Here is a 14,711-nt window from a genome sequence, read left to right as displayed (position 1 = left end):
TTTTTAAGTAATAAAGAGAAAGAAAATTAGAGCTGGAAGAGTCCAGAGCAGGCCTAACCACATTCTCCACTTTGGAGTTGAAGAACCCGTACCCCCAGCGGTGGAAGGAGCTAAAGGGCTACTGTGTGCGGTTAGACAAGGCTATTTGCTCCGTATTTCCCTGAGTGGGCAAGGCTCTCAGGGACCTCTTGGAGGCCAGAACCCAATCAAGGAGGGAGTCTGCAGGGCCTCACAGAATGGTCACTGTGCTCTGTATTTCCTCTTCCGTGCTTCATGGCTCACATGCATATCGGGAGTTTTCAGGGGGTATTAGATCCTCCTTGTCTGCCCTATTGCTTTCCTGTGTCACTAAATATGTAGCAAAGATGGGCCTGTACAGAGAGTGGAGACTCGGAGTCTGTGCCAATCCTTAAGCAGGCACAAAGAGAAGACTCCCAAAGATTAATCCAGGAGTGGAGTGGCAAATCCCAGACTTTCTTCTCATCTTTTAGGGTGCACAGTAACAAAACCACAGTTCCCTGCTTTAGGTTAGAAATCAGGTTATGCTGAGAAGCCATTCCTTCCCTTCTCCAGTTCCATCTCTGCTGCTGCAATCAAACACTCAGACCAAAAGCAAATTAGAGAAGAAAGGGGTAATTTCATTTTATACTTCCAGGTAACAGTCTGCCACTGAGGGAAGTCAAGGCAGGAATTTGAAGCAGAAACCATGGAGGCAGGCTGCTTGCTGGCTTGCTTAAACTCATGTTCAGCTACCTTCTTTTTATACAGTTTAGGAATACCAGCCTAGGGAATGATGTTGCCCAGAGTGGGCTGAACACTTCATTAGTTAACTGTCAAGACACCTGCTTCCAAAATGCGTCCACAGGCCAAATTCGGATCTGGATAATCCTTCAATTGAAATGACCTCTGGGGGACTTTAGGCTGTGCTAATCTGACTAGGACATTTCTCTACTTCTAGTACTTAGGACACAAACTTTTAAATTCACGCCACTTAGATTGGAACAGGAGCAAATTTCAGAGCAGCTAAAAAGAGGAGCAACAGCTGGAACACTGGGCATTAATAATATAACAAAGAAAAAAAGAAACTTTTCATTAGTACTTTTTGATGTCAATTTATTATTTATCCTTTTGCCAATATTCAAACAGTCAGGCAGTCATAAAACATTCAAAAGAGCTTCTAAAACAGCTAGGCATCTGCTTTACTTCAGTTCCTCTTTAGAAATCAGGATATTGGGAACCCTGGTGTTTAGAGGATAGCAGTGTAAAAATACTTTCTGTATCAAAAATATTGCTTGAGGGGCTGGAGAGATGGCTCAGTGGTGAAGAGCCTTTGCTGCTCTTCCATAGGACGGTTTGGTTCCCAGCATCCACATCAGGTGACTCCATCTTCAGGAACTCTGAGGTCCTGATTTCTCCTCATAGTCACGCACACACACACACACACACACACACACACACACACACACACACACACACACACACAATCTTACATATATTGCTTAGCTACAAAATAGAAAGAACGTGGTCAAAAATTTTTTATGCTACACCACAGGCAGATAGGCAGACAGAGAGGCAGACACGCCGACAGGCCATGGCTGGTAAGAGAGACTACACTGGAAATCAATGATGCACTGTGTCCAGATTTCTGAATCCTCACTTAGTATTATTCTGTTTGAAAGAAGGATGTTGCAAAGGCCCCCTGTTCAGTAATTAGCACCCTGTCAAATCCTGCCAATCAAGACCACCATGCTGCATCTGGCCTGAGTTTTTTTTTTTTTTAAATGCAGAGGGCAACTGTGATCCAACCCCTCAGGGGACTGCCGTGTTCAAAATAGCATCAGTGTGCTTCCTCTAACTACAATTTGCACCAAGTAAGCAGGTCTCCTCAAAGACAGAGAGGTTTTGCCTAATCTGAAGACCCGACAAGCCATTTCAGTTGCTCTGTCCCAGCCACAGAAAAAAAATCTCTTCCTGCAGCAGGAAGTCACCCATGGCATTGCCATGGTAGAAACAAAACAAACAGAAAGGGAAACACAGACCCCAAAGCCAAACAAAGCCCTTGACTGCCCATTCTTCAGGAGGCGCTCTAGCTAGTGTTTTCTCTTCCTTTCCAGGGACTGCCACTGCTGTAGAGGCCATGGTCCCTGATGTAGGCGATGACAGCGTCAGGGATGAGGTACTTCACGCTCTGCCCTTGGCCCAAGGCTTTCCTAACATATGTGGCACTGATCTCGTTCTGAATGGGCTCCCTGGCCAGGTGGATGTTGTGCTGGAACTGGTGGAGGATGGGCGAGTCCAAGATGTACGCTTTCGGGTCATGCCCGCGCCGGCTCACACACACCAAGCCAAACTTCTCCACTATCTCCCGGATGTGCTCGTCTTTCCAGAGGTTGGGGGTGTGGAAGGTCTTCAGGACATCCGCCCCACAGAGGAGTTTCAGTTCGGGGCGTGCTGCAGAACAAGGGCGGATCCCAGGGAAGTTACAGGAATCTGAAGCGATACAACAACATTATAAGTCATGATTTCGGCAACATCATTTTGTTTAACATCAACAAAGTGTCAAGCTAAGAAAAAGGATTCTGCCTTTTAGCAGTCAGCGCTACGACTACAGAGGTCTGTCTGTGGTTGCTTTGGACCAGGGCAGAGAGCGTCCCAGAGGAGACCATGCTGTCCCCAGACATCCATTATCTGATGAGACTTTTAAAGAAGATGTGAGCTCTGGAGAAGCCACCACCCAGCATCCATTTCAGCCCTTTAGTATAAGCCCCGAGGACCCAGCATTTTCCTACAAAACCTCATGACATTTCGTCATTTCACCATCAACAGGCTCTCTGGAAGACAACACGGTCTCTGCGATCCCAGCTGGTGGCCTTTGCATTTTCATTTGCAGTATGACAAAGCTCCAGGACAGATGGGCAGTGCAGCAGCCTTGTGGAGTCTATTCTAACAGAACACTGTTAACATGTTTGTGTTCTTAGCATGGTATACTACTAGACACAATGTGTGTAGTAACATGTGACCCTCAGAACAAACATACGAGGTAGGTCTGGTGTGCCCACTCTGCAGGGGAGAAACCAAGGCACAGAGAGGCTAGGAGAGAGCTCATGACCTCAGCTGGGAAGACTGAATGAATGCAAACTGGCAGCCAGTTTCCAGGTGGGGCACCTGTAGCTGCGGGGTTCTGCTGCCGCCTGCTGGTGAGAATCTGCACGTTCGTCACGAACAGGAAGCCCGGGAACACTACAGAAGGAAGGGATTAGCTGAGTAGCAATACCATTCATCTGAACAGGAAAGCCATGCCATGCCAGAAGCACATTCTGTGTCCCTGGTACTTCTGGGAACTGATTTCAGAAGATGGCAAAGCCTGGCCTTCCATCTTTGTTACCCTGAAGACTTGGCAAGGAAGAGATCCCAGGCTGCCACACACTAGGGGAAAACATGGTATAAAGGGTTTGCTAAGGTACAGTGAGATGCTGGAAGGATTTCGGTCATGCACAAAGGATGGATTTACAAATAAGCAGGAAAGAAGAGAGGCTGGCAGTCTCTGGGGTTCAGCTGCTATGGGGCTGACCCCGGCCTCCCCGCCCTGGGCCAGGGACTGTTCACAGCAGCAGACGTCATCACACAAAGGGACTTTTCCAATGCTGTAGCTTCAGAGCACTGGTCTAATCAGTAACACTGGAACACTCTTAGACTAGTGCCTGCAAGGCTCTCGGTGGCCACAGACAGCCCCAAATGTCCCAGGCTCGGTTCTTTCAAATGGGAAGGTTAGTAGTGCTCACCTTGTGGGGCTGTTTTAGCACTGAATGAGTTTATCCAATAAGACAGGACCACGGTTGGCAGAGCTTGTGTTTTAACCGCTTTTCATTCAGTCGCTAATCCATTTTCCTATCCACGCATCTCTCCATCTCCGCAGAAATATCCATCTAATAAGTATGAATTTTCTCCTTATTTCTAAAGCAATAAAGTTGTGCTACAAATTATCCAGTAACTCACGCTTTACTAATTTGGTATGGGTTTGTATTTTCCAACAGCTGTGAGGATTTGCTCTAATTCTTATTTATTGAATCACTGCAGGATAGTAAGAGACCAGGGTTTGGCCTTTCAAACAACTGGCTCAATGATACTCATTTGATTCAGCATCTCCTGGGACCTGGGGCCTACCCACTGTTTCTACAGGTCATGGAGTAGACAAGACACTTTATCTTCTCCTACTGTTTCCCCTCTTTGTGTATTTGTGTGTGTGTGTGTGTGTGTGTGTGTGTGCATGCATGCGCACACACCAGAAGGGGATGTTGAATTTCTTTCTCTATTACTTTCTTTGTGTTATTCCATTGAGGCAGGGCCTGGAGCTTATCACTTCTGAGCTAGGCTCACTGCCAGCAAGCCCTAGCAATATTCCTGTTTCCCATCCCCCATGGCCAGGGTTACAGGTATACACAGCTGCACCTGTCTTTTTACATAGGTGTTAGGATCTGAACAGCCATGTCCTCACACTGGCACAGCAAGCATGTGGCCCTCTCCCCAGCTTCTCCTAGTGAGTTCTGTGGCGAAATTTTTGACATTTCAGCTTCCACATTAGACATGGATTCATTAATATCAACAGAAAGAAATAATATTCACTTTGAGCTGTGACTAGAAAGGATTGAGCTCTGCCCCTCAATCAAAGGCACGTCTGTCAGGTTGGAAAGTCCCTGTTATCCCCTGAGACAAGACAGTGAAGTGATCAACTCTCATGGCTACAAGTGCCTCCGCCCACAACTCTGGGCTCATAGCGCCCCTTCAAATTCATTCATATAAATGCTACAGACCAAGTAAGTGTCCACGTCCAAGTATGTAATTCAAGAATAAAGGCTGGGGGATGGAGCGATGCTCGTCAGTTAAGAATACTGGCTGCTCTTCCAGAGGACCAGGGTTTACTCTCAGCACCCATAGAGTGGCTTACAACTGTCTCTAACTCCAGTTCTAAGGGGATCTAACGCCCTCTTCTGGCCCCTGTGGGAACAGCACTGCATGGCGTACAGACATATGTGCAGGCACTACTCCCCACCAAATAAACAATGAAAACTAAATAAAGGTTGCCAGTGTGACTTGCCTGACAGTCACACAGTGATGTAAGTGGGAGGTCTGTGGGTATCTGGTGAGCAGTCCACTCTGATGTAGCTGCAGACTCTGACAAGCAGATGGGTTAAGCTTTTACAAGCTGCAGGGAAAATAGCTTAGAACCTAGGAGCCTGAGTGTTTGGTGTCCTAAGTCGATGGCATTGACAAGCATGAGTCTCATGACGAGTCAGTCTTGGGTGTACGTTTCAGATTTCCTGGGACCCTGGGAAAGTGACCTTGTCTGTGGGCCCATTTCTTCAGCTGTAAGAGGGGATAGTAAAGGCCCCCTGGAAGGGACAGGAAATGACAGGTGGAGAGAAAGCCTGTCAGCTGAGAGGTAAGACTACAGCCATAGATGATGACATGCAACTGGCACATCATGGGAGATCTACATAGGAGGGCAACAGAGCTGAACCCAGGAATGACACTTGACAGTTAGCACCCAAACTAACCATCTCCAGTGAAATAGGCACAAGATTGGGCACTTGCTGTTTTTACACAAAGAGAGTTTTCTGAGCCAGGCTCAGCCCTATCAGTCCAGGGCAGGGCCACCCTTACAGACCAAAGACAGGCTGTTGTTAAAGGCCCTGAGGTGTGCCACCCGAGCAGCCAGGATCACAGCAATCCATGAGGACAGGTGAGTCCAAGGAGGCTGCCAGTTACAGAAGTGACAATGAGGTTCAGATCTGGCTGCACCAGTGCTGAGTTCAGCATGCAATCTGCCATCCCAGACTGTGACAACGTACAATAAAACACACAGCTCCCCAAGTGCCCCTTAGAAACAAGTATGTCACTGGTAACATATGTGCTGTCCCATCAAAATCCAAGCTTATGCTGAGAAAAGCCCACCTTCCTGTTTGAAAATGTTCATTTTTAATTTTTTTCCTTTTCTGATGATGAACATGAAATGTATGTTCCCGACGGAACATATGGAAGCTGTAAGTGTTGGAAACTGAAAACAACAACAGCAATCCATCAGGCTGACTCTGCTTCCACAGCCATCAACATTTTGGAGCATTTTCGCAGGTTTCCATATTGAGTGAGACACAGCAACAGTACGGGATTGCGCTTGTTTCCCTCTGAAGTTATGCACACACGATCATATGATGGCTCGCTCACTTCCCCAGGGTTTCTCCATCTCCTTGAAACTTCGGGTGCGGATTCTTTCGATGCATACAGTGTAATTTACTCAGCGTTCCTCTATATTTAAATTCTTAGTTGCTTTTATTTTCTGCCATTGTAAAATCTGCTGTGCTCGTTAGACATGATGGTATAGGCCTGCAAGCTCAGCTATTCAAGGGGCTGAGACGGAGATTGCAAGTTCAAGGCCTGCCTTGGATATAAGGGTCTCATTAAGTTGTCCAAGCTGACCTTTAAGTGAGACCCTGTCACAAGATTAAAAGTAAAAAAAAGGGGTGTGTGTGTGGCTAGGTATTTATTGGGGGCCAAGTACCTATGGCAGATAGGTCAGAGAGCCCTAGGGGAGAAGCTATTGCTATTACTCTGCCAATGGGACACAGTGTTAAACCAGCTCCTAATGATGTCTCATTATGCCCATAGATTAGTGCATCTCTCCACCCTCATTAGAGAAGCTTCTGTTTTGCAGAAAATGGTGATTAACACAGAGACTCACAACTGGTCAAGACTGGTCAAGTAAGAGACTGTGGAATGTTCAGCCTTAGAAGGAGTATCTATTATCACACACCCCTCCTCCCAAGACTCGGGGTTCATTTTAGAAGATGGGACAGCAAAATTGACAGAGGCAGTGGATGACCACAAACAAACAGGGTTTGGCAGACACGGCAGGGCAGGCGCACACATGAACTCACAGGTATTGCTACTGTGTGCACAAGTCCTGTGCAAGCTCAAGCCAGACAAACGTCAGCATGGAGGGGCAGGCGGGCTTGCAGTTCCACACCTAACTGCGAAGCTACTACTGACAGGGAGAGTTGGTGGTCTATAAGGGTGTGGCCCCTGGTAGTCTAATGTGCTCCAGTGGATGGCTACACACTTAAGATGACATGGGCATCACTAACGGGCTTGCTGTTTTTAAAAGTATCTTATTTTATGTGCATATATGTGCCTAAGTGCATGTATGTGCACCATGCGTGTGAAAGAGCCTTCTGAGGTCAGAAAAGGAATCACTTCCCCTGAAACTGGAGTTACAGGCAGTTGTGAGCAGCCATGTGGGTGCTGGGAACCAAATCCCAGTCTTCTGCATGAACAGTAAGTGCTCTTAATGGCTGAACCATCTCTCTAGCTCCACTTCATGGGTTTAAAAAAATGAGGACAAAAAGTTTTGTGGGTATGAAATGGGGGAGTGGGTCTGGGAGGAGATGGGTGAGGAAGATAAATATGTTCAAGATACAAGGTATGAAATTCTTGAGAATTAATAAAATAGTTTTGAAAATGGGGGTGGGCAGCAGGTATGTTAGTGCACGCCTTTAATCTCAGCACTGGGAAGGCAGAGTCAGGCCAGGGCTACATAGTGAGATCCGGTTTATAACACAAACAGCAACAAAAGCGAGACATGGTGGGAAACACCTTTACATCCAACGTCTGCGAGCCTGAGGCAGGTGGACAAGAAACCAAACATAGGGTCTTTGGGATGGGAACCCCAGAGAAATGAAGAGGGAACGGATGTGGGGGAGGCTCTGATAGAGGGTGAAGTCATAAATTTAGCAGCTAAGGCTTCACTGGGAATATGGGTTCTGAATGCCTCTGAGGACAGGCAGTTTCTGAAGGGGAGGAGTTGGTTCCAAGCAGAGCAGAATGGGTTCTGTGAGCACCTGCAGAGAGGCAATCCAAGAGCTATGGTTCAGTATGCCATCCTGTTTGCCTCTGGCTGCCCAGCCTCTCCCTGGAGTCCCTGATACAGTATCCTAGGTCTTTTGTGTCCCATGGCAACACATTCCTGCTCTTATGTCTTGGCTGCCTTGAAATGTTCTAACCTCCACAGCCCACTGGTCCTGTGCACATGGGTGTGGCTGTCTGCTCCTACACACAACAGCCATTCACACTAATGCCTGCATTTCTCTCTACCCCATAGCCTGTGTACAGCTCAAGGCATTGGCTGGGCTGTTGGAGCACCCCACCCCCCCGAGCTCAGAGCCTGGATCTCATAAGCATCCACCAACATTATGTAGGACTTTGTAGAAGGAGATGCAGAAAGGACATAGCATTGTGTCTATGATGTGCAGAGGGCATCCTGTCTATGGTCCACATCTGGGGCTGGAAATGGAGGAGCCCACACAGGCTAGGAGGACAGGTCAGAGGAATACAGTATATATTATGTGTAAGGATTATACTGGCGGCCCTGCAACTCCTTCTTAGACTGTCATCCTGGTATACATTCTATTTCTGAGTACCAAGCATCACACTATTGGCGTCCTTTCCACTCAGGGAGGTCTGGGGAGTGATCTGGCAATTCTTATTTCTAACAAGACTCATGGTAATTCTGCTGTGTATAATCTTTGATCAGCATCTGAGGGCTCCATGGCAACTTTAGGACCTGGGGACATCCTCAAGTCCTTTCCGAGGTGTATTTGGGAGTATTCTCAGAATTCTGAGAACCAGCAGACACCATAAGAGTGCCATGGTTAAAAAGTGGTAGACCCTGTCCTTTTCTCACTAAGACACAACGAAAAGCCTGCAGTGAAGATCTGTTTGAGGTGCAGCTACCCTTGGAAGTCTGGAACCCTTTTCCTATGAAAGTGTTCACCAACTAGAGTTGGGAACCCTGAACTACACGCATCTGGCCTGCTGGAATTTCAGCCAGTGGGGTCAGTGACTCCCAGCTTATGTTACATCCTTCCTTCCCACACCCATCCTACACTCCTGAGTATTTGCAGGAGAGAGCCACGCCTTTGACCCTTGACACCGGGGCTTTGCACACTGTGAAATCACAGGACTTGCCTCTACCAAGCAGGAGAAGAGAAAGTAGAGCTCAGGGTTTCCAGTTTAAGAAGATAAACCAAGAGAGCCCCAAGTGCCCCTAAAACTAAGCTTCTTTCTTTGAGTGGCTGCTAGGAACTGTTAGTCTCTCGTCCAAACCTTATCCTTTTCAACTCAAAAGGCTAAGGTTTATAAAGAACCCCAGCACCAGTCACCAGTTTGTCCCTGTGTGGCCTTCACTGTAATTCATGTCACGAGCACAAGTCACAGGGTGGTTAAACTCCTCTGGGAAGTAATCTCAAATTAGCACAATTAATGGGGTTGGGGTGGCAGTGGGGAAAGCAGGGTGTTCAAACTGACCTTTTGACCTTGGAGATCTCTCTCTCTCTCTCTCTCTCTCTCTCTCTCTCTCTCTCTCTCTCTCTCTCTCTATCTATCATCTCCATACACCACCAGGCAGGTCTCAGGTTCTAGTTCATGCTGAGAGGGTTGGACAAACCCCATAGGTTCATCAGTCTTCACCTGAATCCCATTGTAGACAAGGGAGTTGGCACTCACCTGCGGAGGCTGATGGTGTTTTGCTGGGGTCTGGGTCTTCCATCTGGGCTGAGGATTTGAGCAGCTCGCTGTGATGGTGCCTGTTGTGTAAACACAAGGGCTCAGGTGTGCTGTATTCTAGACCCCCCCCCCCCCAACATCATCCCAGAGTCTCAGAATTTAAGACTTGCTCCTACACATCTTAGACCATTCCCTGAATATGGAGGATCCTCCATGTGTCAGGCAGTGCTCCAGGGGTAAGACAGGAAGCAGATGCCACGGAGAGTCCTATTCCGTTCACTTTACCACATTCTGCACAAACTGGGTGGAAGCAGGCAGCCTGATGCTGCCCCGCCCCCCCGTGCATCTCAGCAATGCCCTATTGGAAACACAGGTGTTAGTGTTGAGTAGGTGCCCAAGGCAGCGGCTCTCAAAACAGACAGAGGTAAACCGGGTGGTGGCGTACACCTTTAATCCTAGCACTCAGAAAGCAAGGGCAGGTGGATCTCTGTGAATTTGAGGCCAGTCTGGTCTACATAGTGGGTTTCAGAACAGCCAGAGCAACACAGAGAAACCCTGTCTCAAAAAACCAAAAGACAAACAAAACAACAACCCTCCCCAAACAAAAAACAGACAAATGTAAGTTTGAACATGCATTTTTCTTTGGAAAGCAGTAAGTGGTAATGCCTGATTTCAGGGTTCTGAAGGTGAATGAGCTACGTACAGTAAGTCCTGGCAAGGTGTGGCCTCCACCTGGCTCCAGAATGCACTCTGATCATAAAGGTGTGTTTTAGAATGCTATGTGTGGTGGCTAAGAGCCTGGGCTTGGAGAGAGACAGCTGGGATTGGATCCCAACCCCCCACACTGCCGGCTGTCACCCTAATGAATGACTTCAAGTCTCAGTCAGCACGGATGGGTCCTCGTGTGCAAATGGGGAGTGACGGCAGTGCCACCCACAATGGGGAGTTATGAAGATGAAGGGAGTTAATCCAAACCAAGCTGCAGAGCATGTTAGGGATGATCGGACTTATGCAAATTTGACATGTTCAATTTTAAGCAATCTATTTTCAAATTGAGACTCAGGCACTTCCTTCTCTCACCAAACACAGGTAACCTCATCACTCCTGTGTGAGCCAATTTATCTTCCACCGTCCCTGACCTCGACGGAGCACTGTCACGGCTGTGCCTGAGAGAGGCCATTTCTTCCAGGACTCCGTTCCTTGGGGTGGTAGTGGTCCTGGCTGGCTCTTTGCTGCCTGCCTGAGGGGTATGCCAGTGTGCCCAGTCCTAGGTCTCTAAACTGACCCTAACAGCATGGCTTCTTGCTAGCCTAGGGAAGCCCCAGCGAAGGGCAGCTATGGCAAGAGAAAGTCAGTCACCTCAAACTCCCAGTCAGCATCATTGTTCAGAGCAGTGGCTCTCAACCTTCCTAATGCTGCGGCCCTTTCATGCAGCGTCTCATGGCGTGCTGACCCACAACCATAGCATTATTCTCATTGCTACTTCATAAGTGTAATTTTACTACTGTTACGAGTCATAATGTAGATATCTGTGCTTGCTGATGGTCCTAGGTGACCCCTGTGAAAGGGTCATCTGACCCCCTAAGGGGCCATGACCCACAGGTTGAGGACCTCTGTTTTAGAGGCTGGCTCTGGTATGGTTTCAGAGCCTAGGGGCTGGTGCTTCATCTGTTATTCGCTGTGTGACTGTGATCATCTGAGCATCTTTGAGCCTCCAGCTTCTCATCTGTAGAATGAAGACATTAGTCATCTTTGTAGTGGGTTTGTGAGGTGATGGGGGTGGCGGATGGACTTCATGAAGTGGCACTGTGACTAAGGCCTTTTCCACAACATGGGGAAAAGTTACTGTTGTGGCTGGTGACTAAGTGTACTCTCTAAGGCTTGTGTGTTGAAGGCCTGGGCCTCAGCTGTAGATCTAGTCACTAAAAGATGGGCTCTCACCTACCCAGTGCCGGCTGCTGGCAGGTTTGTGAGTCGATGGCATTCTTAGGGGATGGCTGAAGCTCTGGAAGGTGAGGTCTAGCTGGAGAGAGTAGGTCACTCGGCGAGATGACCTTGGGGACCTGGGCCTTATTCTGGGCTCCTGTCTCTCTGCTTCCTGGCCACTGGGAGATGAGTTAGTTGGGCTCCACCACACCCCTCCACCTTGATGTCCTACCCCACGATGGGGCGGAGATAGCAATGCTGGCTGAGGGCTGGAAACTTTCAGAGTGTGAGGAAAAAGACGATTTCCACTGAACAGTTTCTTCTAGTTATTTCCCACTGTGAGTAAGAAAGTGACACGCCCAGTACCAAAGGCTCTCTCATTAAAGTTGGCCGAGACTTTATGGCACTGGCAAAAATGCCGACATAATCAGAATACAGTCTCCACTGAGTCCCTGAGTGAGCTGATAGCACAGTGACCTTTGAAATGCCGTGTTGTAAATCCACTGTGACCACACCAAGAGGACACTAAATGCAGCAGATGTTCAGGTGAGTTCTACCACGATCCTAAAACCACTTGACTTTACAATTTTAGCCTGATTTTAACCTTTTAAAAACGTCTTAATCAGCTATCTGTTGAAAGAAACTGTTGACTCTGTTGGCTAAGTCTCAAGCACAACAGCACAGCATAAATCATCTGGGACCCTGAAATAGATGCCTGCGGTTAGTGTCCATGCCAGCGAGCTGAAAGCCCTGGCCCGGGAGAGAACCTTAAAGAAAGTTTTCCAAGTGATTTTGGCAGGCATGGTTGTGACCATGTGTCAATTGCTCTTTAAGTGGATCTCAACACTGATCAGAATCCTGATTCTCTCATTCAGTGACTGAAGCTGTGGAATTCAAGCCTAGATAGCTATTAGAACCACCAGGAGTGGCTGCAATGCTGGATCATTCCCCTCGTCACCCAGACTGGTGAGATGGCAACATGGGTGGGTGGGACATGGGTGGTGGACCTAGGATGTCCCCTGTGTGTCCAGTGTCCAGAAGCATTGAGCAAAGGGCATAGGGAAAGAGGAGGATGAGTGCTTGGCGGTGGCTCTGCGCACACGGGCAATCTGCAGCAGGAGTGGTAGTGACACGGAATTGCTGTGCCATCACCTCTGTGTCTGTGAACGGTTTTCTGGATTCGAGGACAAACCACAGCCAGCAGTAGAGCTGTAGGGAGGCAGGTGGCATTAGTCAGCACCTACCACCCACCAGCTGACTTGCCTGCACCATCTCATCAAACCCACATGGTGTCCTGTGAGCTAGGTGCTGCTATTCTTATTTTACTGGGGGAGGGACTGAGGTTCAGGGAGGCTAACTCACTTTCATCAAGTCATTCAGTCAAATGTGGCTTCAAAGCCTACGTCCCAGGCAACTGTGGCTCTCCTAGGGAGAGGGAGAAGGGCCTAGTCACTGAGTACTGACGAAAGCTAAGTGGTTTGCTGGATAATCTGCTGGCTTGCTTCTGTTCTCAGCCTGGAGAAGTGAGTGGTGAGAAAGGCACATTTTAAAAGGATGTTCTAGGTGTATGTGTGAGTGTGAGAGTTGGCTTATCCCAATGGAGGGTTGAAAAGAAGAGGTCATGCATCCACACGGTTACTAAACACAGTCCTATCAGTTTGGCAGCAGGTTCTAAGATGGCACTGGAGCCGCTGAATGCTCTGTGGTCCTTTCCCTACAGAAGGTGTAGGACCTGTGTGACTGCACAGGTCACAGCCCTACAGCGTCTTCTAGCAGAGCAGCTGTAACCAGTGATGAAGCAGGCCCGCCTTACTCCCCTCGGTAACCAGGGCAGTGACCTGCTGCCCTGATGCACAGGGCTGGTCCAGGGATTTCAAATGGCTGTGCCGACTATGCTGAACACTACTAAGAATTCAAAAGACAAAAGATAATCTATCTATTGACTATCTATGCTTTTAAAATAAGCCCTTCCCAAGCCCTTCCCTTCTACATTAGTCTATGTTTAGCAAACAAGAAGAAAAGATGGTTATTATATAGGTTCAGTTTTCAAATTTGTCAATGGCGAGAAGTTAAGGCCCCAAGTACCGAAGGCGATGGGTTGGTTCTAGGACAGAAAAGTTGTTTTAAAAATCTTTCAATTATACTGTCTTCATTTTGCAAGTGATAAAGAGGTCTCAGAGAGGTTAAGTCACATGTTCAAGGTCACAGAGCTGCTAAATGGTAACAGTGGGCCTGATGCTGGAGTCCTTGGAATCAAGAATGTCCCCAAGGCCAGAAGCTGCTCATTCATTTTTGCCCAGGGACCCTCCTGAAAACATGACTCTGCAGGTCTCTCTCTCTGGAAGCAGAGGCATTTCTCTGGTCTTAGCTACGAAGTCCTGGCTGGGGTCACCTCAGCAATCTGTCCCATCCTGCCAGTCTGCATTTGTTATTACAAAAAGACACAACTCCTGTTACCTCAGCACCTTCACCGTTTCCGTCCACTGGGCCTGCTCGCTCTCCCACGGGTCCACCCGAATCCAGTCAGATGTCTGCAGGGCCAGCCGGGCCATGGCTACTCGGTGATGGGAAGCCACCAGGTCTTTTTTTCCATAGCTGTCATTGACAGGTGAGATGATGCCCTCGACCACCTGGTACAGTCCTAGGCAAGGGAGAATGGGGACGCCATGCATGAGGAAAGACACTTGCCACCTGGCAGCACAGCGTAGGCTGGTGCTCAGTGTTTACACCTCATCCTGCATGTGAGCAGACACGGCCTCCTGGCAGACCTAGGGCTTGCAAGCAAGGGCCAGTGACCCTGTGCTTCAACAACTTAGAATGGTATTTTATTGAGAGGAAGCTGTGAGGTGGGGGCTAGGGCAGCAGATCATAGGACAAATCGCATCAGGATGCGTTTGATGAACATCATGAGGTGCCTTTGTGTAGGACATTGTATTTGTTTAGTCTTATCCCAAGAAGAGGATTCTGGGTTGGAAAACAAAGGGAGGAAATGCTGGCTAGTCTTTGGCAACTTGACACAAATTAAAGTCATCTGGGAAGAGGGAACCTCTTTGTGGGATAATCTTTTTGTATACTGTGAAGACGTGTCACGGTGACTGATGTAACAAAAAGATGAGTGATCAACAGCCAGGCAGGAGAGGGTAGCTGGTGTTCCCAGGGAGAGGGAGGAAGAGGAGGAGGGATCCAGGCAGGAGAGGGTAGCTGGTGTTCCCAGGGAGAGGGAGGAAGAG

At 48.2% G+C, this 14,711-nt stretch overlaps 1 protein-coding gene across 1 annotated transcript in view; it reads right to left on the bottom strand.

Moving 5' to 3' along the window:
• Positions 1 to 1,096: 1,096 nt before the first annotated feature.
• Positions 1,097 to 14,711, bottom strand: part of Nmnat3 (nicotinamide nucleotide adenylyltransferase 3) — a 116,069-nt gene continuing 102,454 nt past the window's right edge. Inside the window, exons 3-5 of the mRNA XM_038324328.2 lie at positions 13,939 to 14,122; positions 9,556 to 9,635; positions 1,097 to 2,490 (exon numbers count right to left, since the gene is read on the bottom strand). Coding sequence (XP_038180256.1) covers positions 2,087 to 2,490; positions 9,556 to 9,635; positions 13,939 to 14,122 — 668 coding nt within the window. The 3' untranslated portion in view covers positions 1,097 to 2,086. The remainder of the gene's footprint in view (positions 2,491 to 9,555; positions 9,636 to 13,938; positions 14,123 to 14,711) is intronic.

Source organism: Arvicola amphibius, chromosome 3, assembly GCF_903992535.2.
Source record: "Arvicola amphibius chromosome 3, mArvAmp1.2, whole genome shotgun sequence".
Lineage (NCBI taxonomy): Eukaryota > Metazoa > Chordata > Mammalia > Rodentia > Cricetidae > Arvicola > Arvicola amphibius.
Note: the sequence above shows the minus strand (reverse complement) of the source record. Positions and strands in the feature narration are given on the sequence as shown.